At 42.1% G+C, this 15,344-nt stretch overlaps 1 protein-coding gene across 1 annotated transcript in view; it reads left to right on the top strand.

The window, feature by feature from the left end:
* The window catches only part of zzef1 (zinc finger, ZZ-type with EF hand domain 1), a 30,461-nt gene that overhangs the window by 5,577 nt on the left and 9,540 nt on the right, over window positions 1–15,344 (top strand). Inside the window, exons 9-47 of the mRNA XM_058626909.1 lie at window positions 13–111; window positions 197–288; window positions 385–530; window positions 758–863; window positions 1,334–1,552; window positions 1,685–1,776; window positions 1,881–2,104; window positions 3,080–3,213; window positions 3,299–3,369; window positions 3,459–3,573; window positions 3,730–3,895; window positions 4,532–4,653; window positions 4,745–4,867; window positions 5,152–5,321; window positions 5,412–5,493; window positions 5,598–5,799; window positions 6,047–6,171; window positions 6,270–6,510; window positions 6,647–6,726; window positions 6,820–6,910; window positions 7,013–7,499; window positions 7,576–7,740; window positions 8,317–8,436; window positions 8,549–8,710; window positions 8,863–8,995; window positions 9,555–9,693; window positions 9,795–9,960; window positions 10,057–10,319; window positions 11,080–11,252; window positions 11,489–11,684; window positions 11,785–11,948; window positions 12,119–12,399; window positions 12,714–12,888; window positions 12,989–13,121; window positions 13,201–13,427; window positions 13,559–13,867; window positions 14,304–14,404; window positions 14,507–14,642; window positions 14,891–15,250. Coding sequence (XP_058482892.1) covers window positions 13–111; window positions 197–288; window positions 385–530; window positions 758–863; window positions 1,334–1,552; window positions 1,685–1,776; window positions 1,881–2,104; window positions 3,080–3,213; window positions 3,299–3,369; window positions 3,459–3,573; window positions 3,730–3,895; window positions 4,532–4,653; window positions 4,745–4,867; window positions 5,152–5,321; window positions 5,412–5,493; window positions 5,598–5,799; window positions 6,047–6,171; window positions 6,270–6,510; window positions 6,647–6,726; window positions 6,820–6,910; window positions 7,013–7,499; window positions 7,576–7,740; window positions 8,317–8,436; window positions 8,549–8,710; window positions 8,863–8,995; window positions 9,555–9,693; window positions 9,795–9,960; window positions 10,057–10,319; window positions 11,080–11,252; window positions 11,489–11,684; window positions 11,785–11,948; window positions 12,119–12,399; window positions 12,714–12,888; window positions 12,989–13,121; window positions 13,201–13,427; window positions 13,559–13,867; window positions 14,304–14,404; window positions 14,507–14,642; window positions 14,891–15,250 — 6,590 coding nt within the window. The remainder of the gene's footprint in view (window positions 1–12; window positions 112–196; window positions 289–384; window positions 531–757; window positions 864–1,333; window positions 1,553–1,684; window positions 1,777–1,880; window positions 2,105–3,079; window positions 3,214–3,298; window positions 3,370–3,458; window positions 3,574–3,729; window positions 3,896–4,531; window positions 4,654–4,744; window positions 4,868–5,151; window positions 5,322–5,411; window positions 5,494–5,597; window positions 5,800–6,046; window positions 6,172–6,269; window positions 6,511–6,646; window positions 6,727–6,819; window positions 6,911–7,012; window positions 7,500–7,575; window positions 7,741–8,316; window positions 8,437–8,548; window positions 8,711–8,862; window positions 8,996–9,554; window positions 9,694–9,794; window positions 9,961–10,056; window positions 10,320–11,079; window positions 11,253–11,488; window positions 11,685–11,784; window positions 11,949–12,118; window positions 12,400–12,713; window positions 12,889–12,988; window positions 13,122–13,200; window positions 13,428–13,558; window positions 13,868–14,303; window positions 14,405–14,506; window positions 14,643–14,890; window positions 15,251–15,344) is intronic.

The raw sequence follows: 15,344 nt of genomic DNA, 5'->3' as shown, positions 1-15,344 counted from the left end.
ATTGCACTGCAGGAAAGCCCCTCCAGCTGCACCTACAGGCCTGTGATGTGAAGAGTAAAGAGGAGAAATCCGGACCAGAGAACATGCTCACAGAGTCGTCCACTGGAGATGGTACAACTGAGACAAATAACACTTTATCTCTCTTGTTTAAGTGCAGTACAAACATGCCAAGTATGACAGAAATGGTCCTCTGCAGGTTTTCTCACAGAGACCGGCAGAAAGAAAGCCAGTGTGATACTGTCCACTGAGGACCAGAGCAACTTCCAGGTCACTCAGATGAAGATCAAAGTAAGGCTCCCTATGATTTGACAGAATTTGTGGCACCACAGACATTAATGGAGAAGTTATTATTCGTAAATGCTGCTCTCTGATTTGTGTAACAAGGTGAGGAAAGGAGCCATTGGAGCAAAATGTGGCTTGGTGTTTGCGTACAAAGACGAAGACCCTTTTGATGCAGAGAAGCATTTCAGGAGGTTCAAAAAGTATGATGCGTGGAACTACAAGGACTATAAAAAGTTTGTTCAGGCCAGGTAAGGATCCATTATTAAATATTTGACTTTGGATTTTTGTGTTTACAACTTGTACATGTAACAAACTTTAACAGAAGGCAGCTGTGATTAGCAAATTTAAGACTTTAGTGAAGATAGTGGTACAACTCGTTTACTCATATTGTGTATACACCTAAGCAGGGTGAGGGTCTATCTTAGTGAATATGAATGTGAGTGGATGACACACCATGCTGTCACCTGACCTGCAGTGTGAAGATTCCAGCAGAGACTGAGGACGAGCCGATTGGCTGGTTTGAGCTTGAGGAGGACTGGAACGGCGTGGAGATCAAGCTGCAGCAGTATCGAGTTGCAAAGGTACTGTACTGCATCCAGTGAAAACAGTAGCCTGTAATGATTTAAACCTCACTGTCATATTTTGTATCTCACCCCTTGAGTAGTTTTATTCTTTTTTTAAAATAACATAGTATTTTTCTTGTGGTTAGCAAATCCCACAGTGGGGAAAATAAACGATGAACTTATTCTACTACTGGATATTTTCTGAGTATGTGAAACATTATACCATACCATATATCATATTTCACTGAACCATAGAGTTTGTTGTTGGTCACAACTGGTAAATGTACGTCATGTTAGGCTCATACCAAAGCACTGGGTGGAGTGTTATGTCATTATAGAAAACACAGGCATTGTGTTATGTGTCAGTCAAACACACGTTGCTTCTCCAGTTTAAACACTTTACTGAAAACTTTAGTTCCCAGCTGTTTTATGGAAATGAATCTACACCTTGAATTGTTAAACTGTTTGTTTGTTTTTTGTCTTTCTAGTTCCTGATGGTGAAATTCCTCTGCACCAGGCAGGACTCTGCTGAGCGTCTCGGTGTACAGTCCATCAGCTTTAGTGGCTACTTGTGTCCTGGGATGGAGAAGCTGGGGGACCTGGATGACCTCAGTCTAAAGGGAGAGCGCTTCGACTGTGAGGCTGTCACTGGCCTTTGTCTTCTTAACAAGACACTTTTCTTCGTTCAGCAGCTTACACGAGACATGGTAACTACTGATCACTGCTTGAGGGACAGTATGAGTATAAGTACTTGTTTTTTTTTCCTGCACTTTTAAAAGGATCTGTTGTTACACAAACAAAGATCTAAAAACAATCTAATCCATCCTCTGTTTCTGTAGAATACTTCTCAATTCAAGCAGAAATGTCTCCTGGACTTCAGTGGCCTCAACCTCAACCTCTTCTGGAAATTCTACAGTAAACTCAGAGAAATGTGAGTAAAATGGCACCTTGTGTTTGTATGCCCTTTACATCAGTTATTACCATTTTAAGCCATATTGAGGTAAGGCCTGTATAAAGCTAATTTCTTTGTCTCAGTGAGGGAGAAGAGGTGTTGAAGAGTAGAGTTCTGCTGCTCCAGTTGATGGAAAACTGTTTCCCTGTGCTGCCCAACCCACTGGAGTACGAGGGCGCACAGGAGAGTAGGGGGCCGGATGCAGAAGGTGCTGCAGCAGCAGCTTGTCCATCCACGTCCAGCAGTGAAGAGCCTCTGAATGACTCCGTTAAGGCTGTGTGTGAATTTTACACTCACCTCTGCCAAAGTAAGGACATGTTCGCTTTCATTCAAGTTTAAGACGTTGATGAATATATTTGTTTTCCTATGTTGATTTTTAAAATGTTCTTCTGATTTATTCTGTTTTGTAATTATGTTATGGTGAGCTGTCTTAGTTAGGATTCCCTCAAAAAATATAAATCTAAAGGGGGTTTGATAAAAGGCTTTATTAAAATAATTATGAAAAACATCAGGAAAAGTATTTGATTAAAAGGAGAATTTTCTCTCGTGTGACTTGTTTGATGATAGTAGCATGTCATGCTAGATGTCTGAGAGAATCTGTGTTAAATAATAATAATAGTAATAATGATCCATTTTATTATAGCAGATTTTAAAATGAACAATGGTAAAACAATCTAAGAACAAAAACTTTTTGTTTGGGAATGGACTTGAGAGAGAGAGACTAAAGAGAAGGGAGTTACAGTAGTTTGTGCAGGTGTAAACTAGTTTAGCAGCACGACAGGGCGTGAGTGATGGGTGGAGGCAATTAATGTCGCCTACGAAATATGCAGACTGAGTGAGCTTATTGATATGAGCTTGGAATGACAGTGCTATTAAGGATGACACCCAGACTTTAAACCTGAGGGGAGGGAAAACGGAGGGGTTATGAATTGGAATGGAAAAACTTTCAACTCTGATTTGGAGCCAGTGAGAGGTTTTATCACTATTCAATTTGAGAAAATTGCAAGAGAACCACTATTTCATTTCATGAAGGCAATTGGAGAGGGACTTTGGTGGGAGGTAGGAGTTAGGTTTGGCTGATGGGTAGAGCTGGGTGTCATTGGCATAGCAATGGAAATTGATGTTAAATGCATGGAGGCTATGGCCAAGAGTTAGTAGATAGATTATGAACAGAAGTAGCCCCAGGATAGAACCTTGGGGTACACTGGTGGTAACTAGAAATGGCTGTGATTTGAAAGGTTTGAGCTGGATGTTGTGATAATATTTATTATGTTTGTTTTAGTTGTGGACGATCCAGTGGGTGAAACATTGGTGGAGAAAGCTTTGCACAGTGAAGCAGTCAAGGCCATTCTTAATGGTGCTGCTGTTTTCTTTCCTGATAAACGCGTACGACGAGACAGACTCTTCCACATGATGGTTAGTGGCCTAACATTAATAATGATAACAATATGATAACAACAGCACTATAATAATAGTGATATAATCCATGTTCTTTGTTTAGAAACATATTACTGAAGAGGATCAGCCAGAGTCAGTAAAGGTGACATTTGAGTCACTCTGTAATTACTTCAGGTAGGTATGCTGTAGGAATGTAAACAAACAGACTTTCTCATCACAAATCACAATGGATCAGTAACACATCAGTGTTTTTTACTACGTAGTGATCAGGATCCAAGTGGCCTTCTTCTGCTACCACCTAAAGGAGCTCCTGCAGATTTTGACATCAGCCCCATGCTGTCAGTCATGGAGACACTGCTTCTGGTTGCAACCCGAGAGGTAACACTTCTATCGCAAAGGCTAAGTCTCATATGTTTCATCATCTTGTTTACTATTTATCAACTACCCTCACTGTCTTATATTGCCTTGGTGTAAAAATTACATGTTTTTTTTATCTATTTTTCTGCTTTGTTGGATGTGTCTCCCATCTCTCAGTGTGAAGTTATCATGGTGGATGGGAGTAGTGGAGCCAGCAGGGCGGTGTTGTTGTCCTTGTTCTGGGCACTGCAAGGAAGTCTGCTCTCCTGGTGCTACCTGCAGCTTAAAGGAGGAACTTCAACAGCTATCGCCATGGAGTTGGCAAGAGACATCCTGCTAAAATGTGAGATACAGAGATGGTAGCTAGGTTTTTCACTAAGATGCATTGCAAATTTTGTCCACATTTTCAAAAATCTAGTAAAAGAAAAAGTGCCTTAATTTGTGTTTCCAATCCACTGCTGTTGAAAAAACATCCAGAGTAACCAGTGTAAGCAGTAGGTGGTGCAAAAGTCCAGGTTAACACAGAAGGCTAAAGAGGCACTTGATGATATAATTTAAGAGCACCAAGCAAGCTTGTGATGATAAAGCATACTGTTGCTGCTTCCCATCTATTATTAGTAGTAATAATTGCTTCTTGCACTAAGTGGAGGGATGCTGTGGTTTCCTCATTAGTCCATGCAACATGCCTCCGGAAGATGGAATATCACTTCAGTCTTGTGATTTCAAAACGTTATCCTTTATTTACTGAATTATTTTTCCATAGCACTTACTCACATTTAGCTCTAATTGATAAACCAACTTTTCGACCTTCCTCAAGCAAAAAAAAACATAAAAGGTTTTTTGGAATTTTCATTTTTTTGTGCAAATCAAAATGTGAGGTGGAGTAGTGGATTAGTGAAGATCAGTGTAATCTAACAGATACCAGTTTCAGCTTAAGGGTAGAATAGAAAAAGTAATTATCAACCTGCCTTCTCAACAGATGTGGATCAGTTCTTGGGAAATGTCAAGACTGCCTTTCTTTCCCTCCTGGAGAGATACACTGGTGCTGAAATTACTGACAAACTTGGCAACTCCATCCTAGCCACAGTCTTCAGACAACTGGTAACGGATTTTGAAATGCACTCTGGCACAGATTTTCTTGTTGATCTGCCAAATGTGAATGTGTTAATAAAATGTTTTCTGGTCCTGGTAGTTGATCTTCTTCCTGGAGCTGTGTTCTTTGGACATCCCTCACAGTGTGCTGCTGAAGAGCTTCTCCTCCCTTGTTGAGCTCTTCAAAAACCTGACCACTGACACCGGAGACATACTTTCAAAGGTCAGTCCACTTCAACTTTAGATGTTAATGCTCCTGACTTTGCATGAATGCAGTGTCCCATCCCACTGTAAGAGATTCGTTGCAAAGTACTGTCCAGCATTTAGTGCATGGGGTATGAGAAGTTCAGTAGCATTACTGTAACTATTTAAATGGCCATCATCAGAAATTATGAAATGTTCCTTAATTTTTTATAACCTACAGATTTAGATGTCTTAGACTGAGGCATTCTGGTTGTAAATGTGTATTATTTTGCTATAAGTTGCAATGTTGCTCTGCACTGTTAGGTGGATCAAGAGAGCTGGCACCAGCCACAGCAGCCAGTGGTTTTGAGAACCTGGAACATGGAATCTCCTCACAACTATGAGAACAGCCGCCATGAGACCACCATCTTTGCGTGTCCCGGTGCTACGTCCTTTGAGGTCGAGTTCGATGAGCGCTGTGAGACAGAGAAGAGGTGATTTATGTAAAATATTTAATTACATTTTTTTTATAACCCACAGTGAGGATTTTACTTACCCATCATGTATGCTTTTTGTGTTAACAGATATGACTACCTAGAATTTACAGATTCTAGAGGTGGCAAAGTTCGCTATGACATGAAAGTTGGAACTGAGAAGTGGCCAAAGGTAGGATATGGGAAACTTATGAATTTGTGCCCATATGAAACACTATTGTTGTTGAATTCCTTTTATATATACAGTATATTCATTGTTTCACGTTGCTCCTCCAGAAAGTGACGTTTGATGCTGGCCCTCAGCTTCAGTTCCTCTTCCACTCTGACAGCAATAATAATGAGTGGGGTTATAAGTTCACTGTGACAGCCATGGGGTTGCCGGACATCACCATTTCCTGGATGTCAGACCTTCAGCTGCTTGTGGCTCGTCTGATGGGTCGTCTTGCATCTAGAACTCTTGCACTGAAATCCCCTCATGGTAAAACTGTTTATTGCTTTATTTATTTTACTAAATACTGTAATCTCTGTGTTCTAAACTGTCTCTCTGGACCGTAGTTGGAACATTTCTAATCTTAACTGACAAGATCTAAACTGCAAAATATACTGTCTGAAATTATTTGATGGTCCAGTATGTTCCAGAGTGTTTCAGAATGATGTTGTAGTCGAGCAATTGCAGACTTTTTATGACTGCTATGCTGACATTTGTGGTGTTTTCTCTATTCCAGAGATACGCACCATTAAAGAGCTTCCATCAGGGAAAATGTCCCATGTTCACTCATCTCCTTTGTGGAAACCCATTCTGCGACACGGCCTGTGTGAAACAAATCAGAAGAAAATACACTCAGATCAGGTATAGTCAATTCTGCTTCATGTCTTACAGTTAATTTTTCCATTTCTTCAGCTGGTCAGTATTATTCCATGTCTGTTTTTTTTTTTCCTGTGCGTTAGACAAATACATGGTCTCTTGATGATGTAATGAGCTTCCTGGAGGACTTTGCTCGATGGAATCCTTCACAGGAAATGACAGACAGCAGAACAGAGTTGATGAAGACACTCATGCACTCCTGCAGAAAACAGACAATGAGGAATGAGATTGCAGCCGGGTCAAAGACGGACCAAGCTGTGAATGCCATTTGGGCAGTTATGGTTTACCACACACCGGCCCTCAACCAAGCCCTGATGACATATGGTAATACTTGACTGTAATTGGTAGCCACAGAATAAAAACAGTTTATCACTGTCTTTTAGATTTTCATTCCACATGATGGATTATTTTAGCGGACTCACTTTGTTGATCTCTGTTTCTTTTTTTTCCAAATGTGTAGTTAATCAGGATTGCAAGTGCTGTCTTAGTGAAGAGTTTGTGCAGGTGTATTCATTAGCAGACAGCATCAGAATGTGGATGGTGAGTGATAATCTTTGATTATATGCTGCTCAAGTTCTTTATGCTTGCGTTACTTGACTGTTGTGCTGATGATGTGTTTTTTTTCCCTGTCAGCTGGAGATGAAGCAGCGACACCTAGTTGGCAAAATGAATGTTCCTGATGAGAATGAAGGGGTTACTGATGAGGTTACTGCGGAGACTTTATGTAAGGATTTTAGAAAATGCAAATCCAAATTCCATGTTTGTTCTCTTACTCGTAAGATAAGCTCCTGAATATTTCTGACTGTGTAATTTTGTTTCATTCTAGCTGAGATGTGTATCGAGAAGAGCCTCTTACTGTTCAGATTTGCCCCTTGTGGAGTAACATACCAGGACAGTGAGTCATTTAAATCTGCAGGGGGGAGCAGTGTGCCACTCTTCCACTCCAGTTCGATCGTGGAAGCAGACTTCCAGCCCAGCTCCTCTCCAGGAGCTCAGACTACAGGGGTTGATGAGGGCAGTGAGAGCAAGGCTGCACAGGACAACTCCCACGGTGCTCAAGTCCAAAACTGTACTACTTGTGTGCACAGCAGGCAAGGCCACAGAGGCTCCACAGAGAGCCTCTCATCTCAGACAGGAGACCCAGCCTCACCCTCAGCTTTCCCCCGTAAACCCCCATTCAGTCGGGCACGCCTACGACTCCTGTCCTGCCGATCAATGGAGGAGCCCCACATGACTCCTTCCGTCAAGGATCGCCACCCGATACTCAAACACATACTAAACTTTATCAGGGACCAGGCTCTAACAACTGCAAGGTTACTGTCTTTTGCATTTTATGTTAGTGTAATTTGTCACATGCATGGTTAGGTTAACAGATTCCTCTTCTTTTAGCATTCTGCAGACACTCTCTCTGAACAAAGCCCAGGCTCTGAGTGTGTGCAAGGTCCTTGAGATGGTGCAGCAGTGTTTGCATTCCCTTGGAAAGCCACATCTATTCCAAGCCCCCTGCATCTTATTCCTACAAGAACTGGTGGCATGCCAGAAAGACTTCACCAGGTACATCCACAGGAAATCTTTTCAGTTTAAAACTGTGATGTTTTTTATGTTATTATTCAACCTCTGTTTGGCCTTCATCAACAGAAATGTTAACTTTATTTCTATATTGGAAATTGGCTCTGTCAAACAAGACTATCAGACCTGACTGTGGGAGCATTTATATGTATACAGCGGCAGTGTATACACATACTAAACTTTATTTATATGGATCTTTTCTTTACAAATGTTACAAAACTGCTTAACAGTCCAATCAAGCCTAATGTTGGTGTTGCCTTCGTCTGTCTCAACATAAATAAATCACCTCCTGTGTGCATTGCAGGAATGTCTCCAGGTGACACAAGTTTAAGCATCGCTATACACAGAGAGTCAATTTTATAAGGTGTAGGTTAATAGATAAATAGGGTCCTTTGTTTTGATCTGAACGTATGTCTTAAAAATGTATCGTATACGATACATTTATAGGACAATATTGGAGATACCAAACGTGTGTCTCTGATGATTGTTACCATTGACTAAAATTGTCTTTTTCAAAGGTATTTGAAGTAAAGTGTTTTCCTTTGACTTTGTCTTTTTCAGTTATTTCTCCCACCTGTCAGACAGTGGGCAGAAGCTAGGAGAGGAGGTGCGGCGTTCCTACCATCATTTGATGCTCATGCTTGTAGAAGCGGTACAAGGCTTCAGCAGCCTCAATGAGAAGTAAGCTCTTATCCTTGGAACCCTACCATGTTCACATACAGAATTTAAGTGATTTGTGTAATTCCAAGCGTTTATCCTGTAGTGAATAGTGACCAGCAACTCTTTTCTCCAGAGCGCTGCTTCCAGCCCTATCATGTGTGCAGACATGCTTGTTGCACCTTCTAGACATGAGCTGGGAGCTGCAGGACCTACCTCTCTTCCTGAACATCAAGCTTCCTGACCTCCTACTTAGCATGTCCCAGGAGAACATCAGTGTCCATGACATTGCCATCAGGTAAAATCCCTTTATTGAAATGAATTGCATTTCCTTGTGTTAACATTCGTATGGCTATCGAAAAGCCTTTTAAAGATATTTAATAGTTTCCCGAAATTGTAGTCATATTGCAGATGTGATTTCATTCTGTTGTGGTTTGAATTTACCATCAGTCAGTGGACGGAGGAAGATGAAATTGCAGACTACAAGAAGAACCAGGAGTGGATGGATGAGTGTATGGACGGGATGTTTGAGAAGTGGTACGACAAAATAGATGAGGAGGAGTCCACAGAAGACAGGAGAAAGGTAATGTACATTCCATTGCATATACAAGTGTATGTAGTGATACAAGAAATAAAAGGGCAACCATTAGTAAACCATTAAATAAACCAGGGAAACAAAAGGCCCACACTGTTAAACTTGACATGCCCTAAGTGCTTCGTTGCTCTGCTTTCTTCTGTTTCCCTGTGCATGACAGAGCAGATATAGGCTTGTAGGTCTTGTAATGAAAAACAACCTTCCATTTAAACATTATGGGTTTAAAGCCATGCCCGAGCAGCTCTGCCATGCTTATGTGCATATGTGTTGTGTGTTAACACAAAAGCATCTCACTGAAAGAAAGTGTTTAAAAGCATTATATTCAAATTTTGTCAAATCTCTGTTTAACAAGACAAACCCATGCATACTAATGGTAAAGGCTGGGGTTAATAATTATGACGCAATATATCAAATTTAACATGGTGTGTGATTCAGGTAATTCAATGTTTAAAAAATGATTGCACATGGGTCTGTGTGCAAAGGTTTACTTGATGTTTTGATGATAATGTTTTTTTTGAAAAACAAATGCACCTGGCCTTATTCACAGATGCACATGTTCATTGCACGCTATTGTGACCTGCTCAATGTCGTCATCTCCTGTGACGGCTGTGAGAGGATGGCACCGTGGCACCGCTACCGATGTCTGCAGTGCATGGATATGGACCTCTGCAAGACCTGCTTCCTGAGTGAGCTCACACACTTCACTGTCTCAGTCATACACCCGTGGTACTTGCACTAATCGTAAGATGGATAAAATAAAAATGTGGACGTGTGTGCATTGAACTAGGTGGTGCCAAACCTGAAGGCCACGAGGATGACCATGAGATGGTGAACATGGAATATGCGTGTGACCACTGCCAGGGTCTCATTGTTGGCAGCAGGATCAACTGCAACGTGTGTGAAGACTTTGACCTGTGCTTCGGGTGTTATAATGCTAAGAAGTATCCTGACAGGTGAAACATTTGAACTTTACACCTTTTTTTTTTTTTTTGCTGTATTTTACCTCAGACCTTTCAACTTAATGGTGTTTTTATTATTCCCGTCTCTAGCCATCTGCCCACCCATCGGATCACAGTGTACCCCATGGTGACCATACGAATCAGCGACCGTCACCGTCTGATCCAGCCCTACATCCACAACTACTCGTGGCTCCTGTTTGCTGCGTTGGCCCTGTACACATCAGAACTGAGCAGCGAGAGGCAGATGGAGGGAGAGATGTTGGACAGCAGCACGTTGAGTGAGGCCTCAGCCCTGCAGACACGCTGCTCACAACTCATCACTGATTGTTTGCTCAAGGGGCAAACAGGAAAAGGTGAGGCCTATGTCGAATTATGTTGCCATTTTTTAAACAACAAGGTCTTGCTTAGACCATAGAGTATTAATAATGTTGTATTATTCTTGTATTGAAAGATCCTAAACCACTGATTTATGTGCTGGTTTAATTTTTGTGTCAAAAAGACATGAATTGGCTTACAGTTGTTATCTTAGAAATGACTGGCCCAACACAAAAATATCCCATGCACCTTTATTCAGAACAGGTCCTCAGAAAGGCATATAAAACTATTAATGACCCCAGTCTTGTACTTTATGAGTAAAGTATATTTAAATTCAATTAGTTTGTCAAGATTTAGTTGAGAAAATTTCACCCTTGTAAATATATTGCTAAATGTGATGCTAGACTGAGCAGACTGTTAGTTTAACGCAACCCCCCAAAAAAGAGAAATGGGCTAGTCTTGCTTCGTTCAACCTTAAAAAACATAAAAACAATAACATGGTTAGATTATTTCTTATCTGGGAGCATTGACCCCTGCTGGTCACCTGGCAAACTTACAGCAATGACACAACAGTCTTGTTGAGCTTCTCATCAAACTGTAAATGAAAACCTTTGTTTTTACCTGCCTGAAAAAAGACTTCCCCTGCCATTAATACTCAAGATTTTTTAAACTTGCATCTTTTCTTCTAGCTTACATCATTGTTCAGGGGTGTTGCTTAAATCAGTTTGTCACATACTGTCTTCTGACTCTTATACCTGTCATTTTAAGGCCAACTTTTCAATGCCTCTCTCTGTGTAGGTCTACGTTCCTCGGCTTTGCTTGCGCTGCTGTCTTCCACTGAATCGGCATCTGATAGTGAGCTGTGTCCAGTCTCTCCTGAGTCGTCTCAGGAGCTCAGCACAGCCACTGACACCTCCTCTCTTCCTGGCAGCACTGCAGCGATCTGCTCCCCCTCATCACCCAAGGACACGGTAACAAACCACAGTCATTTTAAAATAATAATATTACAGTCCGAGCAAGGATATTTGTTTAATACACATTAAATATTGATTGATATGATAATTAAATTTTTTTATTGAGTTCATTCTAATATGGTTTTAACTTGTTTTTGCTTCAACTAATTTGTTATTTGACCAGGAGTTTTCAAATTTCCATGCAACTGTACAGAATATTTAATTATTCTATCAAATTGTCCTCTCTCCACCAGAGTAAACCACCAGGAAAGGAGAAAAATTTGAAAGAGGTGGGCTCTCCTGCCCCTGCTCCCCCTGAAGTGTTGTCACCCCCAAGCACCGTAGAGGGAGAGAAAAACAAGTTGGTTACTCAAGATACTCTGGATTCCTCGAGTCTTAGCCAGACACCCTCCGTATCCAGTGAGGATCCTCTCTCTCCAGTGATCCGACGTAAGAACATAGATTACCTCCACCACTTTGATTGTAAGGCTGGTTATGGCTGTCCCTCAGTCGACTACATTAATCATGTATGTTTTATTATAACTTTCAGCTTCAGAATCTGGACCAGGAACAGTCAACTCCCCATCATCTGAACTTGTCAAGGAGACAGATGGGAGGGTGCCACAGGTTCCCCTTCAGGAGCATGTGTTTTCAGAGTGTTCCAGAGAGAGGATCCTGGGACTACTCGCAGCCATGCTGCCACCAGCCAAACCAGTATGTCAAAATCAAAGACCAGTACTTATGGTATAGATTTTATATAAAGTGAGATACTGTAGAAATTGATGTCATAGTAATGAAGTCATATCCAGCAGCCAGCTAGCTTAACTTATTCACTTTCATCAAATTGTGTAATGTAGTCTAAATGTTATTTATTGTATCCTCAGGGCAGGACACTGTCTCTTCGCAGTCTGAGTTCCATCCTGCCCCAGCTTTTCAGGGCCATCATTTCCAATGCTGGTTCTCTCAACGAGACCTACCACCTCACCCTGGGGCTGCTGGGTCAGCTGCTGCTCCAAGTCCCTCCACTGGAGGCCGACGTTGCTGTTACAGAAGCACTGGCTGACAAGTATGAGTTGCTGACACAAGGAGAGAGGGTCACTTCAGACACTGAGGGTTGGAAGACAACACAGCTGCTATTCAGCCTCGGAGCCATCTGTTTAGACAGGTAATATAAAGCGAACACATAGCAGGGAAGTTTTTCTTGCTGGCACAGCTGCAGACATTGATACGTTTTGCACTTGTTGGCACCTACATGGATTTTATTGTGTCCAGAAAAAGTGATATTTTCCCACCTTGATGAAAGCCAAATGTTTGTCCAAATAGTTTCAGTTTTAACAGTGTCAACATGCATGAAGCAGCTATGTGGTTTTAACTGTAAACATTTCAGTTTGGATCTTATTTTGTTTACCAAGATCTTTGTGAAAAAACAGTTGCCATCTGTCATTTGTTGATGTGAAATTATCTTCCGTTCTTGTGCAGTCGCATCGGTCTGGATTGGGCTTGCACAGTTGCAGATATTTTACACTGTCTGAATGCTTGTCCCGAGTGGAGCCCAGTCATTGCTGCCTTCACTGACCATTGCGTTCAGCAGTTGCCACAAACTCTCAAACGCACTAACCTCTTCACCCTGCTGGTGCTGGTTGGCTTCCCTGAGGTAGGGAGAATACACTTGTTACTGCTTCACTGGGTTCTACACCTATTTCCAGTATTCCAGATCATAGAATGACTCCTCTCTGTGTGCGTATGTTCGTCAGGTGCTGTGTGTGGGCACTCAGACGGTGTTTATCGACAACGCCAATGAGCAGCACAACATGATTTTGCTCAAACACTTCACAGAAAAGAACCATGCCGCAGTGGTTGATGTTAAGACTCGCAAGAGGAAAACAGGTTAGTGTTATAAAATGCAAACAACAACATTGATGTACACATAGAATTAGTCCTATCTGAGCTGTTCCTTCTTTTATAGTGAAGGACTACCAACTCATTCAGTCTCAGGACTCCACAACAGCCACTCTCCCAGGACAGCCAGAGGGCCAAGAGTGCCCAAAGACACTGCTCAGCCGCTACTTGAGTAATTTCACCTCCATCATCAGCCACCTACTGCAGGCCAGTCAGGATAATGGTTCACATGATGCTGTGGAGGCCTCCTGGGTCCTGTCCTTGGCCCTCAAAGGTCTCTACAACACACTCAAGGTACCTGTACAGATCTAACAGAGTGGTAATGGATTTTATCCCCATTGTAGAACTTGACTTGTGGAAAGTAATATCCAGTAACAATATTGATGTTATGTTTGTTTGTTTTTTTCCTTCTTTTTCCTGCATAGAAACATGGAGTGGAGCAATCTCAAGAGGCCATCCAGCAGTCAGGACTGACCCAGCTTCTGGTGAGGAAGTGCAGCAAGGGGACGGGCTTTAGCAAGCTCTGGTTGCTGCGAGACCTCGAGATTCTCTCCATCATGCTCTACTCCTCAAAAAGGGAGATCCACTCCATGGCCCAGGACCCAGAGAGAGACCAAAGAGAGCAGGACAAGGAGCATGACTCAGACCATTCCAGTTGCTGCACTGATGAAGCTGATGTCAACAGGCCAGATCCTTTAGAAGGTCTCGATGAGGAGACCAAGATTTGCTTCCAGGTGATGAAGGATACTACAATTTATTAGGTACAGGGGTAAACTAACAAAGTGGCAGGTGTGGCACCTGGTGTGGTCTTCTGCTGCATGTAGCCCAACTGCGTCAAGATTCAGTGTGTGGCTCCTGCAGTTACTTTTGCCCTGCTATCATTTTAAACCAGACTTGGCATTTTACTCTGACCTCAAGCATCAAAAAAGCACTCAGAGAATAGCAGCTCACTGGAATTTTTTGGGCCCTTCTCAGTAAAAATTAGAGATAGTTGTCAGTAGATAATCTCAGTAGATCAGCAGTTTCAGAAAAACTCAGACCAGCCGATCTGTCACCAACAACCATGCTATGTTCAAAGACATTTACTGTAGATCAACTTTCTTCCACAAGTGGCTCGTGAGTGAATATAATATGATGTGAAATAATCCTAAATCATTGTTTTCAACACAGATCACCCATGATGCCTTAAACGCCCCTCTGCCCATCCTGCGGGCAATGTACGAGTTGCAAATGAAGAGAACCGACTCTTTCTTCCTGGAAGTACAAAAGAGGTTAGCCCCACATTTCCCACAGAGAGAATTTCCTGGCGAAAAACATTTCTACATTTCAAACCTGCCTCCATTTTATGCATTGTGCCTTTCTGTTGTTGTCAGATTTGATGGCGAAGAGATCAAAACAGATGAGACAATTCGCACGCTGGCTCAGAAGTGGCAGCCGAACAGACGGCCTCACTCGGAGGAGAGGAACACCAGGGCTGTGGACACTGATATGATTGTGGTGTCCTGCGTGGTACGACTTTTATGCTTCTAAACAGCAAACATTATGAGCAGCTAACTACATTCAATAATATTTCAGTCACAGCTGTGCTTGTTTTTTTATTTGGTAAAGGCTGTTTGGAATTTGGAATTACAATACCAATACAATACAATGCAGTACAATATGCATATATACAAAAATAATGATACAATGACAGAAAGTTTGAGGAAAAGTTTTGCCATGTTACCTTACATATCCTCATCAATACCTTCCTCCCACAGTCGAAACCCAGTCACTGTGAAAAGGCCACAGATGAGCTCAACGTAGTGGCCCAGAAGCTCATCACTTATTCAGAGAGTGACCTCCAGCTCAGCTATGCCAAACAGAGGCGCACCAAAAGCTCAGCTCTCTTGCACAAGGAACTGGATGTGCGCAGCAATCGGGCAGTGCGTCAATATCTGGTGAAGGTCAACCAAGCCATTGCAACGCTGTATGCCAGGCATGTGCTGGCCTCTCTGCTGGCTGACTGGCCTGCGGAAGCTGCACTCAGCGAGGAGGCACTGGAACTGAGTGGTGCCTCACACATGGCTTACATCCTGGACATGCTGATGCAGCTGGAAGAGAGGCCTCTCTGGGAGAGGGTAAGTACAAGAGTGGTTCAGTTGGTTAAGTGAAAGTTTGTCTTGTATGCAAAGGTTACCCATATCACATTGCTGATTGTGATGCTCTGTTTAT

The sequence above is a fragment of the Solea solea genome, chromosome 4 (assembly GCF_958295425.1).
Source record: "Solea solea chromosome 4, fSolSol10.1, whole genome shotgun sequence".
NCBI lineage: Eukaryota > Metazoa > Chordata > Actinopteri > Pleuronectiformes > Soleidae > Solea > Solea solea.
The sequence above is the reverse complement of the archived record's forward strand: the minus strand, read 5'-3'. Positions and strand labels throughout refer to the sequence as shown.